Source organism: Misgurnus anguillicaudatus, chromosome 15 (genome assembly GCF_027580225.2).
Source record: "Misgurnus anguillicaudatus chromosome 15, ASM2758022v2, whole genome shotgun sequence".
In the NCBI taxonomy this organism is placed as follows: domain Eukaryota; kingdom Metazoa; phylum Chordata; class Actinopteri; order Cypriniformes; family Cobitidae; genus Misgurnus; species Misgurnus anguillicaudatus.
Genome location: NC_073351.2, coordinates 22,104,756 through 22,129,367, shown reverse-complemented (window position 1 = coordinate 22,129,367; position 24,612 = coordinate 22,104,756). Strand labels below are relative to the sequence as shown.

Sequence of the window (24,612 nt, the reverse complement as noted above, 5' to 3'; positions counted from 1 at the left end):
TTTATTCCACTGTATGTGGGTATGGGGACACTTCAAATGTTTTTAGGCGGAAATTGAATACAAAAAAGGTACTATTCCTCCCTTCCTTTGAAATAGAATTACTTTTGCATAGATTATGATAGAGACAAATTTTCTTTTTTTCTACAAGCTGACACTACCTGGAATCAAACAAAACTCTCTGCAGGTTTCGGGACCACTCAGGGCCAGAGTTATACACTTTCAACTACAGACTTTTGAAAAAAAACATCAAAAAGCGCCTATTTATTTTTGTGTTTATTAGAGGACTGACAACACATACAACCATTTTTAGCCCCTTTAACAGTGTTTTATATAATTTGGAGGGATTTTCTGTAAAATGACATCAAAATTTTACATTTACTCAACTGTATGTGGTTATGAATTTGGGCATGCCACATTCCGGCGGAAATTAAAAAAAATGGCTCAGAGTGTTTTTCAACACTTTCAATCTCTAATCAGTTTATCATTTATACAGTTTCTTTAATCAGCTATAAGTGTTAACTGGGATTAAACCCATGACCTTTGCATTGCATTGATTGGCACAAGCTGGTAAATAGCTGGATGTTTTCTTGACCACATAGGGTACGCTGGAATGCCAACTGGTTGGTTGCTGCTCAAAGATAGTCTACCTCCTTGCAACAACTAATGCCAAGCTTGGATCACTTTCCTATAATTATTTTACTGTACAAACAGTTTAATTTAATTAGAGAGCCTTGTCCTTGGAAATTACAAGCAGAATGCACCACAATGCAAAAAAACGATGCTGCTTCCATCTCTGCCACCACAGATATATCCTATTAAAACAGACCAAAGGAAATGCAAAATGGTAAGCCTTCCTGCAATTAAAACGCCAGCAACAACAAGCTATAAAACCACAGTGCATCCACATTACTCTTTACACTGTTACTGGATTACTGTCAGGATATATATCATCATCTCACCATAGAGTACACTGACAACATCAATAAGTGTTTCAGCTCCCTTACTGTAACACAAGCCTGGCCCAAAGTCCCATATAAAATGAGCTGCACTGACTTTTAAACCATTAGTTGAAGGTACAGAATGCATTACTTCAACAGAAATATCACTTGGTTAAATGCAAAAGCATGAAGCAAGACTTACAAATGCCCTAAAAACGATTGGACATGCACCGCAGGAGTGTGCAGTAAGATTGTAAGATTCACTTGTGTTTGGAGGTAATCTGTCTTACTAACAGAAAGATGGGTTTGTGTTTACAGAGGCATTTGTGAACAATAAAATATTAATATCTAGAAGAGGTAGAAAAATAACAAACGGTGATTTACACACATTCTGTTTGAGAGCTCTCACATATTACAGAGAAAACAACATGTTTTATGGGCATAAACCAAGGCAAGGGTGTTTTATTTACTGTATTTACCAGCACCTTTTATTTGTAATATATGGTATATTGCCATTTAGCAAACAGTATAGACAGTTGTATGATAAAACCAATGTTTCTAAACAAAAAGCATTTAAAGCAAAGAACACCTTAAAATAAACTGCATTAAAATTAAGTGAATTTTATTTATTTTATTTTGTGATTTTTTCTAGTAACAGCGTAAAAGTAAGCAATCCGCAATATGTAAGATATAGCAAAATTAAAGTAAATACACTTTTGACAGGAAATGTCTTACACATGCAGTTCATATAACATGTATCAGTCAAGCAAAATTATAACTGTTTATTTATATATTATTAAAGAGGTTTCAATAAAAGAGGTATTTATGGATGAACACTATTTAGTAGCAAGGATTGACATAATACATATTAGCCCTTTCTATATTATTTAGACTTATATATATATATATATACACTCACCTAAAGGATTATTAGGAACACCTGTTCAATTTCTCATTAATGCAATTATCTAATCAACCAATCACATGGCAGTTGCTTCAAGTTGCATTTAGGGGTGTGATCCTGGTCAAGACAATCTCCTGAAATCCAAACTGAATGTCAGAATGGGAATAAAAGGTGATTTAAGCAATTTTGAGTGTGGCATGGTGGTTGGTGCCAGACGGGCCGGTCTGAGTATTTGCTCAGTTACTGGGATTTTCACGCACAACCATTTCTAGGGTTTACAAAGAATGGTGTGAAAAGGGAAAAACATCCAGTATGCAGCAGTCCTGTGGGTGAAAATGCCTTGTTGGTGCTAGAGGTCAGAGGAGAATGGGCCGACTGATTCAAGCTGATAGAAGAGCGACTTTGACTGAAATAAACACTCGTTACAAACGAGGTATGCAGCAAAGCATTTGTGAAGCCACAACACGCACAACCTTGAGGTGGATGGGCAACAACAGCAGAAGACCCCACCGGTTACCACTCATCTCCACTACAAATAGGAAAAGAAGCTACAATTTGCACAAGCTCACCAAAATTGGACAGTTGAAGACTGGAAAAATGTTGCTTGATCTGATGAGTCTCGATTTCTGTTGAGACATTCAGATGGTAGAGTCAGAATTTGGCGTAAACAGAATGAGAACATGGATACATCATGCCTTGTTACCACTGTGCAGGCTGGTGGTGGTGGTGTAATGGTGTGGGGGGTTTTCTTGGCACACTTTCGGGCCCTTAGTTCCAATTGGGCATCGTTTAAATGCCACGGCCTACCTGAGCATTGTTTCTGACCATGTCCATCTGTTTATCACCACCATGTACACATTCTCTGATGGCTACTTCCAGCAGGATAATGCACCATGTCACAAAGCTCGAATAATTTCAAATTGGTTTCTTGAACATGACAATGAGTTCACTGTACTAAAATAGCCCCCACAGTCACCAGATCTCAACCCAATAGAGCTTCTTTGAGATGTGGTGGAACGAGAGCTTCCTGTTCTGGATGTGCATCCCACAAATCTTCTTCAATTGCAAGATCCTATCCTATCAATATGGGCCAACATTTCTAAAAAATGCTTTCAGCACCTTGTTGAATCAATGCCACATAGAATTAAGGCAGTTCTGATGGCAAAAGGGAGTCAAACACAGTATTAGTATGGTGTTCCTAATAATCCTTTAGGTGAGTGTAAATATATAATTTAATTTAGACTATAGACTATATTTTTATAGATTCTTCTACATTCACTGATTCAGACACAATATTAATTGGACTTTCAGCAAAGAAACACAGGTCGGAGCATTAAGAGTCTGCTTTTGATCAATCTGCATTGCCGTGTTAAACACATGTCATAAACAATATCAAAACAATTTCTCAAGGAAACGCTATTACCAAACAAAAACAAATTTCGTGACACTGTGCAATTCCCCCTCATTAAAGTTTTCTGTTCTTGGACTAAATAAATGGCTTTTGCCCTCTTTAATAAGTTTACTGCATTGGTAAACATGATTGATTGCCAATTAAATCTAAAAATTAAACATAAATCACACTGACTTAAGAATCCGCTGAGCCGAGCAGAGTCAGCGTTGAGCGTGTAGATAATGAAAGCTGATTTAGGTAACAACCTCTGTAACAGCACATTTACTTTATACATTAAACCACATGTCCTCCCAAAACAAACTAGACGCTCATATTTATGGCAGCAGTCGTTCAATTTGTAATCATTTGTTGTTAAGCGGTTTATGCTGTTAACCCCCATCAATCTGCTCATTAAGTGTTTTCACGCCTACAGTAAATGACAGGTTTAGATCTACAGTATGAAATAAGCCTTTCTTTACAGCATTTCGGTCATATTTACAATATATTATCATCGTTTGGTGATTCGTTTGAAGCTAATAAATTTGTTTTTTGATGTGTAATTACAAATATTTGAAAAAATAAAAAAGTATCTATGAGGAATGTATGTGTATGTAAGTATATACAATATATACATTGCACTCTGAGCAACATTAAATGAACGCCTTTTCCCTGCTGATTCAGATTAGTACAAAAACACCTTTGAGCACAATATTGTGCTGTTTGTTAAGCTGAATCAATGAAACTGTCACCCAAAGGCATTCAAACTACACACCTCAAAGTCTGATGAGCCTGTAGGTGAGATATGTTGCTTAAATTTACTTTTATTTGTAGTAATCCTTTCATCTAATCCTTTCAGGGGTCTATAAAAAAGGTTAAACTACGAAGTGAAATAATGACTTTCTTGGGAGGTCTTTACATTACTTTGATACCCATTGTACTACAATGCACTTGTTTAATTTAGTCTGAAATGATTGTGGGTCTTTATTTTTACCTCATCAGGTCAATGGAGAGGAGCATTATGGTCCACCTAATGTTTATTGTACTTAAGAGTAAGATTTTGCCTTCCTATGTGTGAAAATAACTTTTCTTTTTTTCTGAAAAGTAACATATCTTATTATTCATGAGACCTATAAGGAGATGCAAGAACATAACCAGTCAATATGTTTGTCAATGTCCTGGATTGCTTTGAGGTGAGTCTTGTTAAGAAAGCAGAGAAATGTATTTATATCCATGGAAACAGTAGTATAGGAAAACAAAAGGTCAAAAGGGTATAATGGCTCAGACTTGTATGACTAGCGCGACCCTTTAATGATTCCTGATTGGTTTCATCCGGGCTTTGGGAATCCGCTGCTGATTGGCTACGACTGGAGCACATCTCATACAGGTTCCCAGAAAACTGCATCTTTTTGGACTCTTGTCTCAGAGACTCCCACACTGCAGCAGCTTCATCCGGGCAGCCGGCCATGGCGACATTTGCGCAGTCGTGAAAGTCATCCCAGGACTTGCAACAAAATAAATTTAAGGCTTATGTTCAGAATATATAATACCTAATCTACATGCTAATGAGTAAATCGGAAACCTATAACATGCTTGATGTAGCCATAGTCTATGATATACAACAATGCATCTTTACTCTAGAGTCTGATTTTGTGAAAAAGTTCAATTCTAATTTACACACAAAGGAGGCATTCTATTGGTGAAAAAAATAACAAGAAATATCTTTAAATACTCATGGCATTACAGTGATTTAATGCATTTCAAATCTGGTTATACTGCATTGCAGTAGATTAACAACTTAGATGCAAGATATACTCTGAAATACCACACATAATAGTGGGTAACTCTTTTATGAGTTTGCCCCCTTTTGTAATATAGTTTGTTATTAGCGTCAATCAAAAAAAAAAAAAAAATGCAGGGTTATTTTCAACCCAGCGTCGGGTGGAAAAAGGATGAACATTTTCTGGGTAATTTAACCCAACAGCTGGGTTTGTCCCTTTTTAACCTAATGATGGGTTAAAAAATAATCCAGAATTTTATAATGCTGTTTTAGAGTACATTTACACAATAACAATGAATTAAAAACTAAAAAGTTTTTCCTTTCCCAAGGTTTTTAAAACAAACCCCATTCACATAAATACATCTAAAAAGGTTGTACTGTGCATGCCAGGTCAGTAGTTACCAATGTCACGAGATGTCTGAACGCATAATATGCATGTGCAATTGTGCATGACATCACCATTCTCACGAATTTGCATTACTGTCATTTATACAAGACAATAATGATGCCGTTTTCGAAAGCTTGCCCTATGAAACCCATTTTCAAAAGTTTGCATTGTCAGAACCTCAAAATGCAGCTGTTGTGTAAATGAACACCTTAAACAAATACCGTAAAAAGGTTTTTGTTTTTAGTTGAAAATGGTGTTGTGTAAATTGACCCTTAATTGATTAGAAATAATTTAGATCATACCGGCTTGTTGGCAGAATCTGATAAAAATTGCTAATTTACAAGAAAACATGTCAGACGTGGTAGAGGTGGTAAGTGCGATTGATTTACTGTGGGTTCACACCAGATGCGAGTTCAACGATTTGCGCGAATAGATTACATACAAAGTCAATGCAAAGATGCGATTAGACGCGTTTTTCGCCTCAAGCACATCTTCGCCCAAGTTATGGAATGAAATATTAAGTAAGGAATAATTGACGACGGGCCATTGAATTATAAGAAAATAATGCACACCAAGGTGCATTATTTTCAAATAATTCAAAGGACCGGAGTCAATTATTCTGCTTATACCACGGTTACCACAAAATTGCTCTGGTGCCTATTTTTAAGACATTTGAAAAGTAAGGTGTGCGGTTTACAGAAAAATAATCAACACCCATAGAACATTTCTCAGCCAATCAGAATGCAGCATTCAACAGACCCGTGGTATAAGGTATGAAATATTCAACTCGAGCAAAAAATTAGCTTGACACAAAGTTAAATCCCGCGAGTAATCTAGAGCGAGTAACGCGATGTCCTGCGTTTGGTGTGTACCTAGCATTACATGTTAAGTCAATGCAAAGACGCGATTAGGCATCCTGCGGCGAGGTAGGCACGGTGCGAATGGCAAGGAACGCGCGGTGCGGATGCCGCGTTACATGCGAATTGAGCATTGTTGAGGGAAACGTGCGAGTTGAGAAATTTGAACTTTGGTGGATTTCCACGCCGCGTTAACCAATCAGGACTTTGCTGTAGTAGTGACGTGATTACAGAAAGCGACCGGAGTCTCAGAGGAGTTGCAGATTTTCTGCGTGAATGTCTTGAATGACTAGAATTTAATACGCAGCTTTCACGCCCGAATGAAACGAGTAAACTTAAATGTTCAAGCATCCAATTATGTGCGAATAGCGTGTTTTTGCCGCCTCTACCGCGGCTGGTGTGAATGCACTATTACCGTAATCACGTCACTACTATAGCAAGCTCCTGATTGGTTAACGCAGCGTGTTTTTCTGCCAAAGTTCGAATTTTTCAACTCAAGCTGCGTTTACACCAGCCGCGGTAGAGGCATCAATGGCGAGTTATTTCAACGTTAAGTCAATGTGAAGATGCGTTGACATGCATCTGGAGGTCTCACGGTACGAATAAGGCATTTAGTTCGCGAAGGGTGCGAATTGAGCGTTGCCACTGCAAACGCGCAAGTAGAAAAATTTGAACTTCTGCAGAAAAACGCACCGCGTTAACCAATCAGGAGCTTGCTTTAGCAGTGATGTGATTACAGAAAGCGAGCGGAGTCTCAGAAGCCCCTTCCATGACACAAATTTACGCGTGAATGTCTCGAAGACTAGAATTTCATAGGCTTTCACGAATAGGCTTTCACGTGCGAATGAAGCGAGTAAACTCTAATGTTCAAGCGGCAAACTAGGCGAGGTAGATGCGATTTTGATGCCTCAAATGCAGCTGGTGTGAACCCATGGTCAAACGCTTGCCGCGGCAACACTCAATTCGCACCATTCGTGTGAACTAGATGCGTGAATGAGGCAGAATGCATGTACCGCGCCACGCTAAACGCCTCATTCGCGCCGCGAGACCTCCAGACGCGTGTCAACGAACCTTCACATTGACTTAACATTGAAATCACCCGCGCTTGACGCCTCTACCGCGGCCTCTACTTACTCTACTTTGGATCCGAGTTCTTCAACTTTTGGTTCCATTTACTCAAACGTCCTTATAAGAGCCATTTCTTTCTTAATTTTACTAATCTAAAGAAACTTTTACCACTACAAAGATCATATTGTGCAATGTTTGTAACCAAACTGATCAGAGGTCCCTACTTTCATAGTGCAATGAAAGTCACATGACACTCCGAACACATATTTTGAATTTGCGCCCCTCGGAAGAGCAGTCACGAGCCGCCACTGCAGGTTAACAGCGAGTAAATAATGACAGAATTTTTATTATTGGGTAAGCGATCCTGTTCTTTATAAAACCATACAGCCAAAAATGGTTCTTCCATGGCAACGTTTAGCACCTTTATTTCAAGAGTCTTTTTTAATTGAAATGAAGGATGAAAAATTGTGTTTTGTTTTTATGTTAAAATCAGTTTTGCTGCATAGACTGAAGAAAAGAGAGGTAATTAAAATGTGATGTATTATGGGCAGTTCATAGTGGAAGTCTGTCTTTCATCAACACCACAAATGTCATTCACAAATACCTTTCTAAAAAATGACTTTTACGGAAATGTCACATCGTGGATTTAATATTAGGTGAGAATTGCTTCCTGTAGTCCAGATGATGGTACTATAGCAACACAAAGGTCATGGGGTTGATTACCATAAATTAAAACATTTAAAATAAAACCATTTTGCCAAATGCATTCATGTAATTTTTTTGTTAAGATTTTGGCCTTGTATCATTGGTCTGGTGGGATAATGCTAACGTTCCAGAAGATCAGACAAACTTTCGGAGAACCGTTGCATACCTGTGTTCACTGAGCTCAATTTGTACCGTAAGGAATAACACTGAAAAATCCACGTTGAATGAATCATAGCTGTGTCCTTATTGGCTGACTGTGTATGACTTGAATGCTAAAGGTAGGACCAAACGTCTCCATCATGATTCATTTAGTAAGTTGTGTAAACAGGCGATGTGTAACTGATCGAGCCTGACTACAAGATAAACAAGAGAGGGTTCTCTAACAACACCATGCTGCTATACAGTGAATACTTAAAGACTTCTTGCAGCTACTGGGTGTGACATAAAGACAGATCATAGATGTATGATCTATAGAGTGGTAGACAGGAAGAGACAAATATGGAAATAGAGAGAGAGAACGAGAGAGCTAGACTTTAATTAGAATATTCACTCGAGCACACAGAGGAGAAGAAAGATGAGTGAATCGAGAAAGACCTGCAGAAGGGGAAGGAAGCAGAATAAGATACAATGAAACAATGGAAGATAGGAAATGAATGAGGTGTCATGGCAGTGAACTGTGATACTTTATCACAATGAACCGTGTACGGTAGTGATTCTGAGGTGTGAACGAGATGTTTCATGTCATTTAAGCTGGTAAATACGTATATATAGAGAAGTATACACTGTATATAATGACTATAGCAGTGGTTTTCAAACTTTATAATCCGAAGGACCCCCAAATATGATTAACCTGTAGGGACCCCCTACACTCTCAGAAATAAAGGTACAAAAGTTACCTTTTCAAAAAGTACTATTTTGTACCTAAAAGGTGCATATTGGTTCCTCGAAGGTACACATTGGTACCTCAAAGGTACATATCTGTACCCAAATGGTACATATTAGGACCTTTTTAAAAGGTACCGTCCCAGTGACAACTTTTATACATTTTTTTCTGAAAGTGTACTTAAAATACTCTGTATATTAATTTATTTATGTATTATTTATGTATTAGTAATTGACTACACCTGGAGTATTGGATGTTGCTTCATAGCAGCTTTACATTACAAGGAAAACTGCATTAAGAACCCCAGAGAATAAGATAAAAAGGAGTTTAATAAGGAAACACACTAGAAAGATACAAAGCAAATATAAATGATTCTGGAGTGTCAAGAAATGAGAAATAAACACTTAATAAATAAAACATTTTCTTTGTCTTGTTTTCTGGGGACCCCCGAGAACCTTCCTGAGGCCCATTGGGGTCCCCAGACCCCAGTTTGACTAGACTACAGTACATGTGGTTATGCCTATTATGCACTTCCTCAATGGAAAGAAAGTTAACCAGATGAAACCTATTAGGATGGAAATAAAGTTACGCACTGCTCAGTAAGAAATTGAGATTTAGCTTACATGGCGGCGTTCGGTTAAATTTTTAACCACCTTTTGGTGTTTGTTATTTCATCCAGGATGAGATGTTTTATACAAACTGTAAATATATTAGAGTAAGACGATAAAATACAATTTAGCGATGTTTGTGCTCTTGTTTCCCATTAAAAATGGATCATTACGGAGGATGATGTCATTAAGGAACTTGTTTTTCTCATTAAAGACATATTACAGGATGAAACAGGATGAAAAGTGATAGCGAGGACAAAGGGAAACCTATAATCAATAATTAATTAAAACAATATTTTCATAAAAACATACCAAATGTGCAGGGCTGTGGCTTTCCAGGACCAAAGAAGAGAACCACTTACAATATGTGACCCTGGACCACAAAGCCAGTCATAAGTCATATATAATATATTTGTGTAGCCAACAATACACTGTATGGGTCATAATAATAGAAGTTTTAATGCCAAAAATCTATAGGATATTAAGTAAAGATTATGTTCCATGAAAATATTTTGTAAATTTCCTACTGTAAATATTTGAAGAGTTTGGTTCCAAAACGCCATTTAAAAAAAAACGTTACTGCCAAAATCAGTATTGTAACAGGTCAAAATAAAAATAAAAAATCTTTATTTTACGCAAAATCTAATATCCGCCATGTTATTCTGTCATCTTTTCTCCCTTTTTTCCAAACCGCGACAAACCCACTCTTCCTTCTCTGCAGAATGCAATAAATTCACTCAACAAATCACAGCACATAGGGGGGCAACGGATCACAAAACTCACGGCTCGGATCACATTACGTTTTTTGAGGCACGGATCGGATCATTTTTTGGATCAGCAAAAAAAAGTATGGGAAAAATCTAATAACAAATCAAGAAATTACAAACATTTATAAAAAAGAACAAAGTTGCACATTAAGTCTAAAATCATTAGGTACAGAAATCAAATTAATAATAACACTGCATTTATTGTATTAATTAAATTATTATATTATAAATTAAAAAAAAAATTTAAAGCTTCAGAAGTGATTTTCTCTTTGTCTTGGGTTGTTTGATTAACATTAATGAGACAGACTTAAGTAGGTCAATTGAGGTTACTGTCTCTTTAAGACCAAATATGCACAGACTGCATCTCTCTCTGTGTGTGTGAACTACTGAGTCCCCTTAAACGCGCGCACACACACAGACAGAGGGCGAATTACAAACGGCGCAGCATAAACAGCCATCCCACATAAAAACGTTACGTTGTTTTTCATTGCTCTATTAGCCAAATGTATTTTAATACACTACAGTATGAGAGAGAGTAGCGCAACTCTCTGAATTTACACATCAAGAGTTCTGATCTTTGAAGGATGATACGTCTGACTCGAGCTGGACCGGACACATTCAACCGCACGTGCGTTTGTGCATAAAGTAAATTGCTCACTTTAGCGCCTTTTTGCAGTTAAACTGTTTAAAATCACTTGAATGTTAACATTTGCAACCCTTTGAAACACTTACAAATGATAAACTTTCCTTATTTAAATTTGCGTATTAATCCGAGAATCACATGCGAGCCGAACCGTGGGTCGTGATCCGTACGGATCAACTGCGATTAGGGTGGCCATTCGTGCCAGTTCCACCGAACACGTCCCGAACATGTTTTCGGGTTCGTTCTCCGGAAGTCGCGTTGGTCGACCACATACGTCATCAAGGTTTAATATTTCGGGTTTAATTTCAGAAAAGCAACCGTTACATTTCAAGGTAAGAATGAAACTACAATGATTTTATGTCTTAAAAGAAATAAATCTTAATTTTCTAATGTATTTTAACTGAAATGTGAGAACCTCGATGACGTTTGCGGTCGAGCAACGCAACTTCTGGAGAACGAACCCGAAAACATGTTCGGGACGTGTCTGGCGGAACTGGCACGAATGGCCACCCTAACTGCGATCCGTTACACCACTAACAACACACCATTCCACGCATTGTAAACAACAATGGCGGCGCGTTGAATACACATGCAATCCTAGTTTTCATCATCTACATTGTACTTCGTGATCAACAAACAAACAAAAACAAAATAATACTTTTGATGACACTGATAAAACTATGGTGGTGTTCTGTGGCGGAAAAGAAACATAAGCCATCAAAATCGGATAATTTAGTGGCACTCGGGCGAAGGAAAATGCCGGCTGTTGCTTGTTCTCACACAACAGCATCAAGCTTCTGTCATGCTAACACATTGACCCCAGGGGATCTTATGAAAAACTTTCCATTATTTTACAACAAAAATCAAGCAGGACCAAAACATTTTACAACTATTGCTGTCAATAAAGTTTAGTGACGACGTCCCAAGGATGACAGCAGCAAAGACAGTGTTCTAAATATGAAAAAAAATTATTTATCAGTGTATACCACTAGTCAACTAAACAAATATAACATGGCAAAGATGAATGCACATTTTTATATTGATTCGATAGATTTATAACATTTTGAAAACAAAACATATTTATTGTATTTTGTGGAAAAAAATAATCAGATTTTATAATACATCTTTGAAAATCAAATTATAGATTTAAATTTTTTTATGTTATTATAACCTAAAATGTGAAGGTTTAAAACAGAAAATAGTGGTTTTTATCTTTCTTGGTATAGAAAACACATTTTTACCCAAATTAGTCAAAATGGATTTATTGCGTTTTGGAACCAAACTCTTCATATATAAACTTTATTTATCATTAATAATATGTGTTGCTAGGGTCATTGGACAACTTTAAAAGTGATTTTCTCAAAATATAGATTTTTTTGCCCCCTCAGATTCCAGATTTTTAAGTAGTTGCATTTTGGCCAAATATTGCCCTATCCTAACAAACCATACATCAATGGAAAGCTTATAATGCCTTAATGTCAACTAATTGACATATCAGCACATAAAAACACTCTGCATGGTGAAAATGACAGCGGTTCTAAATGAACCACAATCTCAGTACTCCTTTGGACATATGTACAGTGTATCATGGATTCATGCTCTATTTTCCTCGCTTTGTAAGTCGCTTTGGATAATTGTGCCTGATAAATGCATTAATGTAAAGCTACATGTGAGAGTAGGTTTAGGACAATGTCTTACTTGCAAATAGAGTCAATCTCCTGCGTATCTTCGTCTCTTTGGGCGGTGACAGAAAGACTGTCCCCTAAAGCAAGCAGACACTGGGCGAACCCTTTATAGATGGAGCCGCACTTCCTAGTGGCTGCAGCAGAACATGGACTGGGGAAAAACACTAGAACAAAGAAAGACAAACAACATCACTCACTATATTTTTAAGCACTAAATAAAAGTAGCAAAAAACACTTATTCTGCTTTACAGGCAAAATATCTTGGAAAAAAAGTATTGCAACCAGACATGCTTTGGGTAAATTACTGCAGAATTTAGGCATGTTAATATTAATGTACTATTGTGAATATAGCTCAATTTCCAGCTCCCTTAGAGTTAAACACTTGATTTTTATCGTTTTGGAATCCATTCAGCCAATATCCGGGTCTGGTGGTATCACTTTTAGCATAGCTTAGCATAATCCATTGGATCCGATTAGACCATTAGCATCGCACTAATGGAGTTTCATTATTTTTCCAATTTAAAACTTGACTCTTCTGTAGTTACAAAGTCCTAACCATATCGGCCTAGAAAATCACAACTCTTAATTTTACGTCGGCCTTAGTATACGAAGTAGCTACAGAAGAGTCAAGTTTTAAATAGGAAAAATATTGAAACTCTTTAGTTATTTCTGAGCGTGATGCTGGTGGTCTGGGCAGATTCAGTGGATTGTGCTGGGCTATGCTGGGGGTGCTGGCGCCAGACCCGGAGATCGGCTGAGTGGATTCCAAAACGGTAGTCGAATGTTTAGCTCTGGGGGAGCTGGAAAATGAGCATATTTTAAAAAAGTGGAATGTCCCTTTAAGCTTACATATTCAGTATTGCCAAAAATGGGGAATTGGAGCTCAGTTGGAGCTTGATGCACAAAAACAATAATGAATGCAGGCAAATACAGTTCTAACCTTGAGGAAAAGCAGGAAAAAAGTCAATAAAACAGAATGAAATGAGAAATTATACATTTCTTATATACAATATATATGTACGATATGTTGCAACGAAAGGGGCACATCCTGGTTCTTTTCAAGAGAATATAGTCTTCTCTAGATCTCTATAACTCATACCTACTGACATCAAACCACAGATGGAAGTAACAGTGAACCCAAACGAGATATGCGGGAGATCTTAATTGGGTCAGACAGCAAATCACCAGCACTCTTCAAAATCCCTTGAGAAAATGCACGATTAATATTTGATAGGCAAGAAGTGTCTGTCAGTCTTTCTCTCTCTCTCTTTCTGTCTCTCCCTGCTAGTTTTATTCCCACCCTACTGCAAACCTATTGATTTCTAGCTATGTTTGTTCAGTGAGGTCTAAGGATTATTGGTTTCACTCAATCGCCATCAACATTTAATGAAGATCTAAAGAAACCAAGTAAAGCATAAGACAAAAAGACAAAGATCTCGTTCGAAATCACCAAGATGAGCCAAGTGGTCAGCTCTCACTTAGTATGGAAATCCCACAACCTTATCCCAGCTAGATGGCTCATGTCTCAGTAAATGTGCTATACAACTTCAATAAACAACTTCATACGGAGCCTGCAAACCAAATATGAAGAAAACAAGAAATCAAATCATCTAAATAGCGGAATTGACCCAGCTTTATTGGATGAGAAGTGAGGCAGTAAATGCACACCACCAATTAAATTTCTCAGATTTTCTACCGCTTCCCGCCATTCAAGAGGCTTGAAGTGCAGTCTGCAACCGTAATGTTATTACTGATACATCTGAGTGTGATCTGACACGGGCCATTCTGCTCAGCAAGCCGCTGTGACCCACACGGCAGACGCAGGGCTTGTTTGAACCACAGCATTCATTTTTAATCTGTGGTGCCAGAGAACCGTGGGGAGTCCACGAGGTTCCTTAATAAATAAATAAATAAATGATATGATATGAAACGGGGAACTTGCACGAGAGGAATCTGCAGAGAGTAAACGTGAAAGTAAAACAGAAAAAAGATGTTTGTTTTTTTAGCAGAGATTAATTCACTCATGATGTATAAATCGCAATAGATTACAAAGCAGGTATTTGGGACATTGCACAATACACGATGAAGCAATTTTACATCATGGTTTTAAAAAGCAGGTTATGAAACATAACACGTCATAATAAATAATGTAGCGCTTTAAACCCCAAGGACCACTTAGAGCAAAACAGTTGCATAATCCCTTGTCCCGAGAGAGACCCAGACACAATAAGGTTGAATAGAAGTGAATCTTTCTCTCTCTTTCTCTGTCTGTCTGTCTATTTTCTAGGTCTTTGTTATGTATTTTGGTCATTGCTCACCCATCTATAAGTAAAAAAGCTGCAACCTCATTTTAGTTTTTAAGATTATTATTTTTTTAATTTTGCTCACATTTTTGTCACATTGCACAAAAGCATGATCCTGCATTATGTAACCCCATGCAAGACTCATTATTTTCAGACATGATGACCATATGCTACCCTGTCTGTGAAATTCAGAGTAAGGTCTTATAATATGAGATTAGAAGCATCAAACTTTGACTTCGATTTCACATAGATTTCAATCTATGGCATGAACTTTCTCAGTCAATATTAAAATATCACATTTATATTTTCACAGAATGATCTTTATATTAAAAAATACATTCCACTTTTTTTGAAAATATGCTCATTTTCCCAGCTCCCCTAGAGTTAAACATTTGATTTTTACCGGTTTAGAATCCATTCAGCCAATCTCCGGGTCTGGCGGTACAACTTTTAGCATAGCTTAGCATAATCCATTGAATGTGATTAGACCATTAGCATCACGCTTAAGAATTTGGATATTTTTCTGTAGCTACATCGTTTACTAAGACCGACGGAAAATTAAAAGTTGCGATTTTCTAGGCCGAATGGCTAGGAACTATACTCTCATTTAGGCGTAATAAATCAAGGACTTTGCAGCCGTAACATGGCTGCAGGAGGCACAATGATATTACGCAGTGCCTGAAAATAGTCCCCAGCTATTGAAAGTTACCAAGGGGACTATTTTCAGCTGCTGCGTAATATCATTGCGCCTCCTGCAGACAAAGTCCTTGATTATTACGCCAGAATGAGAGTATAGTTCCTAGCCATATCGGCCTAGAAAATCACAACTTTTAATTTGCTGCCGGTCTTAGTACACGATGTAACTACAGTCAAGTTTTAAATAGGAAAAATATCAAAACCCTTTGGTTAATTTTTAATGCGATGCTAAAGGTCTAATCGACCCACTCCCAGGTCGTGGACAAGTTGCCACCGGGTCGCAAGAACGTCATGAAAAAAATGTGTATAGTAGCTACATAATAGCTAAATCTGGTATTTTGTCCTTTAAGAGCCGACTTCAAATAACATAGATAATTTCTACTTTTGTAACGGGTCGCTCTATCTCTTTTTCTCCGTCTCTCCCACTCTATCTCTCTCTCTACGAGTGCAACTACAAAATTATTAAGCGATCGTGGCACCATGATCAAAATAAACTCTTACTGCAGTAATAATATTTGAATGGGTACACTTTTAACGTAGGTTTGAAAGGAACCTAAACATTTAGTCCTGTGTCAATTATCATTAAAATCATATGGTAAATGAGAGTCTCGTACCTCTGCTCCCAGACGCGCATCTCTCCTCCTCCTCATCGCCTCCTTTACTGCAATTTTTTTCTGTTCTGTTACTTGAGGCTCGAGGCCGACCTGCCTTCGAGAACAGCAAGCCGTGTTCATTTACCGTTAATTATTAAGACTAAATGGGCAGCCAAACTCGTGAAAAAATGAAAGTCTAACAATCCGCCAAAATATGGTTTTAAATAGGAAATGTATTATAAATAAAGCAGTTATTAATTTTGCTAATGCATGTTTCTTTGATCTTTACTTCCGTTTAAAACGTTACACATTTCGCAAAGGAGGTTTATCAGTACTTTTTTCGAACAGCAACTACTCGCCCCCCACAACCTCACCCCCTAGTCCACAAATTTTTTTAAACTGAAACCGGTCCGCAGTGTAAAAAGGTTGGGGACCCCTGGTCTAATCAGATTCCATGGATTGTGCTAAGCTATGCTGAAAGTGGTACCACCAGACCCGGAGATCAGTTAAATGGATTCCAAAATGGTAAAAATCTAAGGGGAGCTGGAAAATTAGCATATTTTCAAAAAAGTGGAGTGTCCCTTTAAGTAGAAAACAGTAAATCACTAAAAAATGACTTATTCTGGGTTTCACAGACTGGGTCAAAAATATATGACCTTCATAAGCTCATCTTCTATGCCCTGTACCCTCAAATTCTCAACAAATTTAAAGATGCTAAACTCAGATGACCTCTGAGAATGAAATGGCCAAGTAATGATTAAGGTGTATCCTACTTAGGCATTAGTCAGATCAGTGCTGAGCAAACATTTTTTGCTGCTGAGGTTAGCCACGCCATCTTAGACATCCCATGGGAAGCATATCAAAATAACAAAAAATAAAACATTTGTCAATTTCCGAGGATTTACATATAGGAGTGTAGCGGTGCATACAAACACTGTGCGTTGGAAGAAACATGCAGGCAGACTGCCAAAGTAAATGTTTGCTAATTTCTTCTTGTTTAGCTTACGATTAGTGCAACTGTTCAGGATATGAAAGGAGAATATGTGACCCTGTCTGTGAAATGTAGGCTAAAGTCTCAGATGGATTCTTTATTGTTCCAAGGAGGACATTTGTTTCCACAGACTGTACTCAAGCTGTGTACACATCCTTAAACATACTGACACCTACATTTTCCACCCAATGCCAATATACACACATTAAGACACATAAAAACACACAAAACAATGAGATCAGGAGCATCGAAGTGATCAATCACTGATTTCACACTGATTTAAATTTTTGACATGTTCTTACTCAGGCAATATTAAAGATGTCAAGGTTATATTTTGTAGAAGTAGAACATTATAAATCAGCCTTTTTTAGCAAAGTTTTCATAGACACATGGATAACATATGTGCAATTCAAGATGATCAGCCAAATGATCAAATTCATGGTGCAACCTCAACAGGCAAACATTAAGGGGTGGTTTCCCCAGACAGGGATTATCTTAAGCCAAGTCTAGTCCTTAGTTTAATAATATAGTTTGAACAAACATGCCTTACTAAAACATTACGTGTGTGCATTTTGAGGCAAAACAAAGAGCACTGATGTATTTTAAGATATGTGGTCCTGAGACAAATTGCAACAATAGATGAATGACACCTTAAGACAAAATCAGGATTCAGTACCAGATTCTATACTGGAAATAAACATTTCTCAGGACATTTGCTGAACTCAGACACATTCTGATCTAGACAAAAGAGAAAATCAAGGGAAAGCTCGAGAAGACAAGTAACAGTGTGTGATGTAAGATATATTGGGCAGAAGTCATTAAAACACCTCAGTGCCTGTTGGGAATAGAGCTCAATCAAAAGCACTAAGATCACGACTATAGGGAGACACTTCGTTATATTTATATATAATTATTCTTGATTTTTTTCACATTTCAGAATAATAGTAAACTCATTGAATAAGACAAATAAAACAATGGCAATTTTGCTGGGGCCAAAAGCATTCATGATTCAAAACTATATCGTATTACATCATCTTTAGTGTACTTACACTTGCCTAGAGTTTGCAGAAATGTGCCCTTGGCAATTTATCAAGCATCTTCATGGGTTCTCACCCTCAGATGATATTAAACTTTATTGAAGGAGTTCCTATTTATTCTGTGGGCCCATATTGACTACAACGGTACAATCTCAAACTAAGAATTTTAATTAAACAAAACAAAACATATTCAATTATGCAATTTAGTGCTGTTGGTATCTATAGTTACACAAAATGTATAAAAAATGTATCTATTTTATAAAATAACATAAAACTAAGGCCCCTTAGCACCATATCCCACCCCCCCAGTTTGAGATCCACTGCTGTAGCTTAATTAGTAGAGCAATGCATTAGCAGCACAATAGTCATGGGTTCAATTCCCAGGGAACTAACATCATTTTGAAATAGCTTCAATGCATTATGAATCATCTAGGATAAAAGCATCCTACATGCATAAACATAAATAGTGACAAAAATGGTTTGGCAAGATGAGAAATTCAAAAATCTTTTTAAAAAACTTGTTTTAAAAGCATGCATCAGGTATATTTCAATGCACATAGTGTATTTATGTTGAAAAAATCTTTTAAAAAAAATTACATTTGCAACATTTTTATGAAAGTTAAAGGGATAGTTTACCCAAAAATGAAAATTCTGTCATCATACTCTCATGTTGTTACAAACCTGTATGAATTTCTTTGTTCTGATGAACACAAAGGAAGATATTTTGAGAAATGTCTGTAATCAAACCATTCATGGACTCCATTTACTTCTATAGTATTCTTTTTCCTATTATGGAAGTGAATGGGGTCCACAAACAGTTTGGTTACAAACATTTCTCAAAATATCTTCCTTTGTGTTCATCAGAACAAAGAAATTTGTGTGGGTTTGTAACAACATGAGAGTAAGTAAATGATGACAGGATTTTCTTTTTTGGGTGAACTATCCCTTTAACGCTAAATGGACCTGAAAATGTCAAATGGTGTAACCGCCGATTGCACCAAAAAGTGAGAAATATTAAATATTTTATACACCTTGATGGCATATAAGCGTAATCATCAAAAAAAAAAACTTTAAAATATCATTTTATTAGTTATTTCTAAATGTAAATTTGAATACGTTTTTGTAATATTTGTCCAGACATATGCTGAAAACAGCTCTGTTTTCTAAATAATCTTTGACAAATTATGTTAAAAAATTTATGTAAAAATCATTTTACACTAAACTAGATGATTATTTGATTCCACATTTTTTATGAATATATTTATATTTTCATAAAAAAAATACTAATTGACACAGACCGGTTCCACCACATTGAACTTTTTAAAAGCACCACATTTTTGCAATTATCCAAAAATATTCTTTCAAAATGAAACAAAACCAGAAATATTAGACTTAATCCTCAAAAAAGAGAAAGTATGCAAGTAATCTGCAAATTATTTTAAAATTGTAACCCTTTTACATCTAATTGAATCATACGGACACAAAATAATTAACGTCACCAAATGCAAATATTAACGAGCTTCAGGACTACTGAAAACTTTCAGGAGTTTCAGGAAAACTGACCAAAAAGAAAATGCATGATTGATTTCATATTAAAAAGAAGATAGAAACTCATATTGATCAAACAGGAATATATATTGGGAGATATATGGCATGACGTGAGTAAATAGCCCTGACTATAAGCATATATATGAAGAACTCCGAAGGAATTCTTGTAAATTAGCATTTTTATCAGACACTTAATGGATTCTGCCAACAAACTCGTATTTCTAAATGGCCTGAGGATTATGTGATGATATAATAAAAACTGAGGTGGCGTTTAGTGGCTTTTGCATCAGAGCTCCTCATATGCATTCAAATTTATCATAAATAAAGATACTACTTGAAAAAAATCTGTATTCATTTACAAGCTATCTAAAAGCATTTCTTATTATGAAGAGCATATTTTACAAAAATCCTAGCAGCATTTATACAAAATAAAACTCTTTAATAACATTTCAGTAGGTCACAAAAAGCACATGCAGTATGCATCACTATGCAGTATGTTTGGAGTGATTGATGGAGCGAGTCCTGCTTCTCTCTGAACTCTCTTACTGAGTTTTAGATCTAGATAGGCTGTGTGCGCATTGCTGTAAAGTTTTCTTGCAGCACTATGGCAACTTTTCCTATGGTAACTGTGTCCCTTTCTTGCGTAGTATCGTTAAGGGCGACAGGCTAATAAGCCTAGCGGTGACAGCATATAGCGTGCGAAAGGCGAGCAGAGCCTCTATTCCCCGAGCTTACTCTGAAACAGTGCTTCAAGGCAAACAACCTGGAATAGCACAAACAAATTCCGATAATTAGCTCATGCCAGCAAAGCCCCCTTTCCAAGTGATTGGGTAACCTCTCCAGTTTTCCATTCACACCTTTCTTCCAAGAACACTGAATGGAGTGAGCATTGCGGGGGATGAGAACAAGCACGTTCACCAGCTGTTAATTTCTTTTCTGAAATGAGTTGGGGAAAGACTCGGTGTGATACAGATACAGTACAATACAGAGAACAGTGTAAATTGAGACAGTAACATTTGCTATTGAATTTATGGAGTAAAAGGTATTAATGAGAAAACTCAGAAGCAGGGACAGACAAGGGCATAATATTAATCCTCTTTAATAAGGGAGAAAAATCATGTTCAACTCAACGTGACATAACCGGCAATATAAGCCGGCCTTCACAGCCCGGATTGTTCTCCAGGTGAGGACGACTAATTGGAACAAAACCGAGCTTACGAAAAAGGTGGTAGATGAGTTTCCTGCTTGTTAGTAGAGACATTATTTTTCAGTAGCATTGAGTGAGATGGATCCACCACAACTGTGTCATCTCGCTTTTTGTGTGGCTTAAAAGACGCCCGCATTGCAAACCAACTGAATGACATGAAAGGAATAAATCTGTCCTACCTCATCCTTGCATGCTGGGAAAAATATTTGTTTTGTGTTGCTTAAAGGCCAGCGGTTGAAAGAAGGATCTTTTCTATTTAAAATTTTGTTTCAAAGGATGCTTTTCTCACACGCATGCCCTCGAATGCTCCTAGAGATGTGACGCATAAACACACCAAATTCCCAGAACTGTTTCTGCAGTTTTTGCAATCCCACTGGGATTGTGGTTTTGTATGGAGACCAGACAAAACTGGCGGTAAGGGAGAAGAAGCCGGGCGGACGACGTATTTCCCATCACCTAATGTGCCGAATGTTTTTACTTTGATTACAAGATTAAAACAACGAGCGGATACCACAATAACATTCACTCACATGTGTATCGCTTTTTAAGACTGGAAGTGAGAGGAGTAACAGAGCAAATGAGACGAGACTTGCTTTTAATTTTATCTCTTCATTATCTCTCGCTCGGAACGGAGAGGATGCAAGGGTTCAGTGATTTTGTAGGATAAAAATGAGGCACGCCGATGCTCACAAAGACTGAAAAAGAGACATCATGGTTCCGTTGGCATTAATTTGACAGCTGCTATCTGTCCAGAACAAGGTCGCAGATAAACCTCCATCAGTGAGACTTTAAATGCTGTTCAAATTAAATTCACATTTTGGTCTGCTGGAAATGCTTGGCAGTAAATATACCCAATCAAATTCATTTCCACATCAAATACAACTTTACTCTGTTAAACCACGGCAAAAGCATTTCAATTACCAGATGAAAATGGCTCAGAACAGGCTCGGAGGATAAAAATAGAGAAAATTTGGTGGTCTGCATTCAACTTAAGGTGTATAAGTATGGAACCCATTAATAATAATTTTATAGCCCTTTTATGTTAGTTGGTTGTTAGTTCCTTAAGAGCTTAAACAATGACTGTTTGAGAAAATTGGTCTTGGACACATTTATATTCCTCATTATTGTCTCTACATTTACCAATGATCACCAAATACCACATGTTTCTTTACTGTAAATGTTTATAGTATAACATGCAATGAAGCTTTTTTTAGATTTTTTAATTATAAATATTTCCATGTCAAAGAACCCAAATCCAGTCATGGACATGTTGCGGTAATGAAAATTTTACTCTTAAATGTGGAAAAAAACAAAATTGGTTTGTATGATGTCATTTGAAATCATGTGCAAAATAGTACATGAAGAGATGTTTGTAACTGCATGCTTCTTATTTTGATATTCTTACTTTGCATTTACTTTTTTATAAAAATGTTTCATGACACCTCATAAGTCTAATTTTGCGAGAATCAGCCATCGGTGGAGAGAAGACAGAGTAATATTACCAATTAGTATAAGAGGGGATGATTAGTAGGCCAAAGGGCAAGTTTTGGACAGGATGACAGGGCACACGCCTACTTCACCCATTAGAAGTACCCATTGTACTTCTGTAACGCAGGATATTCATAGGCCACTTAATACCAGAATGGACCAGGTAGATGAGCATGGTCTCCATTTGGCTTTGGTAATATTAGCCAGCAAAAGGAAAATTATTTTCCTTAAGATGGCAAAGATTTTTTTAAATAACATGCAAAAGACAAAGAAACAGTAACATGTACTAATGAAGTAAATTTCCATCCATTCTTCGAACCCGCATGTCTACTAAAAACCTATCCCAGCATCTTGGGCCACAGGCAGTTTACACCCTGGATTGACAGTCCTTTACAGAGTATAAAATAAATATGGATAAGCCTGATATCGTGTTGACTTTAGGATACAATGCACATTTGAATATAAATGATATTTGGTATCTGAGAATTAAGATATACGTCTCAGATGACAAACTGTAAGCACTATTCATCAGGTTTCTGAGTCTGACAGACAACTTTACATGAACAGATCATGCCATTCGTGTATTCATATAAAAGTCTTAAAAATTCTTGACTATTTGAAATGTAGCCTCTTCAAGAAAGCTGGCGTAGTGATATTACACAGTGCCCCGAAAATAGTCCCCTGCTATTGAAAGTAACCAAGGGGACTATTTTCGGGCAGTGTGTAATATCACTACGCCTGCTGCAGCCATGTTACAGCAGCAAATTCTTTGCTTATTACACCAGTTTGAGAGTATAGTTCCTAAACATATCAGCATAGAAAATCACAACTTTTAATATTCCGTCGGTCTTAGTACACAATGTACCTACAGAAGAGTCAAGTTTTAAATAGGAAAAATAACTAAACTCTTTGGTTATTTTATAGTGCGATGCTAATGGTCTAATCGGATTCAATGGATTATGCTAAGCTATGCTAAAAGTGCAGAGATCAGCTGAATGGATTCCAAAACTGTAAGAATCAAATGTTTAACTCTAGGGAAGCTGGAAAATGAGCATATTTTTTTAAAAAGTGGAATGTCCCTTTAAGCTGTCTTTATGGAGTGAAACAAAGAGAAAGAGAGAGAAACCAAAAATAATTGAATAATAGCTTGAAAGGTTCGATGCCATTGAAGAACTATTTTATTTCTTACCTTTTATAACCTAAATAAAACCGTTTTTAAAGAACCTTTTGTGAAACAGAATGTTTTTTTGCATGTTAAATGATCATTATGGAACCATTCAGCCAAAAACATTCTTCTATGGCATCATGAGCACCTTAATTTTTCAGAGTGTATGCTAAATCTAAAAGCAGTTGTAAGGGTTGCTGTGATTCCTCTAGTCTCTATTTCACTCATGTCTAGAAACTAAACCCAGAAATCCTCTAAAAGCTTTAAATAAACAAACCAGCAAGCAATGCGAAATAAATCCAAAATCTAATTTAGAAATTTGGTAGTGATCAAACAAGGCAATATTCAACTGAGCAAAAGAATCTGTAGGGCACTTGGGTATTGTATATAAAGTATGGAAGCAAAACACCAAGATCTTGAAACATCGGTCATGTTTAAATTAATGTTTTATGCTCTCACACACACTTCAGACAGATGGTGAAAAATTACAGCTGCATTAAAGCAGTGATATTGGATCTTAACATCTGAGTCGCTCCCTGTACTACCAAGAGATGACGAGCCTTTATGATCATATGCAAATGATGTGTTTAAAAAAAATTTTCATCTGTTCATGTTCTGGTGAACTTGGCTTTCTTTAAAGGATTAGTCAATTTTCTTAAAAAAAAAATCCAGATAATTTACTCACCACCATGTCATTCAAAATGATGATTTCTTTGTTCAGTCAAGAAGAAATTATGTTTTTTGAAGAAAACATTCCAAGATTTTTCTCATGTTAAAGGACTTTTATGGATCCCAACACGTAACAGTTTTAATGCAATTTAAAATTGCAGGTTCAAAGGACTCTACTCGATCTCAAACGAGGCATAAGGGTCTTATCTAGCGAAACGATTTTCATTTTTGGCAAGAAAAATAAAAAATATGCACTTTTAAACCACAACTTCTCGTCTTTGCCAGCGCAACCTCACGTTATA

At 36.7% G+C, this 24,612-nt stretch overlaps 1 protein-coding gene across 1 annotated transcript in view; it reads right to left on the bottom strand.

Annotated features, from left to right (window-relative positions):
* Positions 1-4,035: 4,035 nt before the first annotated feature.
* nrn1la (neuritin 1-like a) overlaps positions 4,036-24,612 on the bottom strand; it is a 40,206-nt gene continuing 19,629 nt past the window's right edge. The window contains exons 2-3 of the mRNA XM_073853593.1: positions 12,633-12,777; positions 4,036-4,740 (exon numbers count right to left, since the gene is read on the bottom strand). Coding sequence (XP_073709694.1) covers positions 4,455-4,740; positions 12,633-12,777 — 431 coding nt within the window. The 3' untranslated portion in view covers positions 4,036-4,454. The remainder of the gene's footprint in view (positions 4,741-12,632; positions 12,778-24,612) is intronic.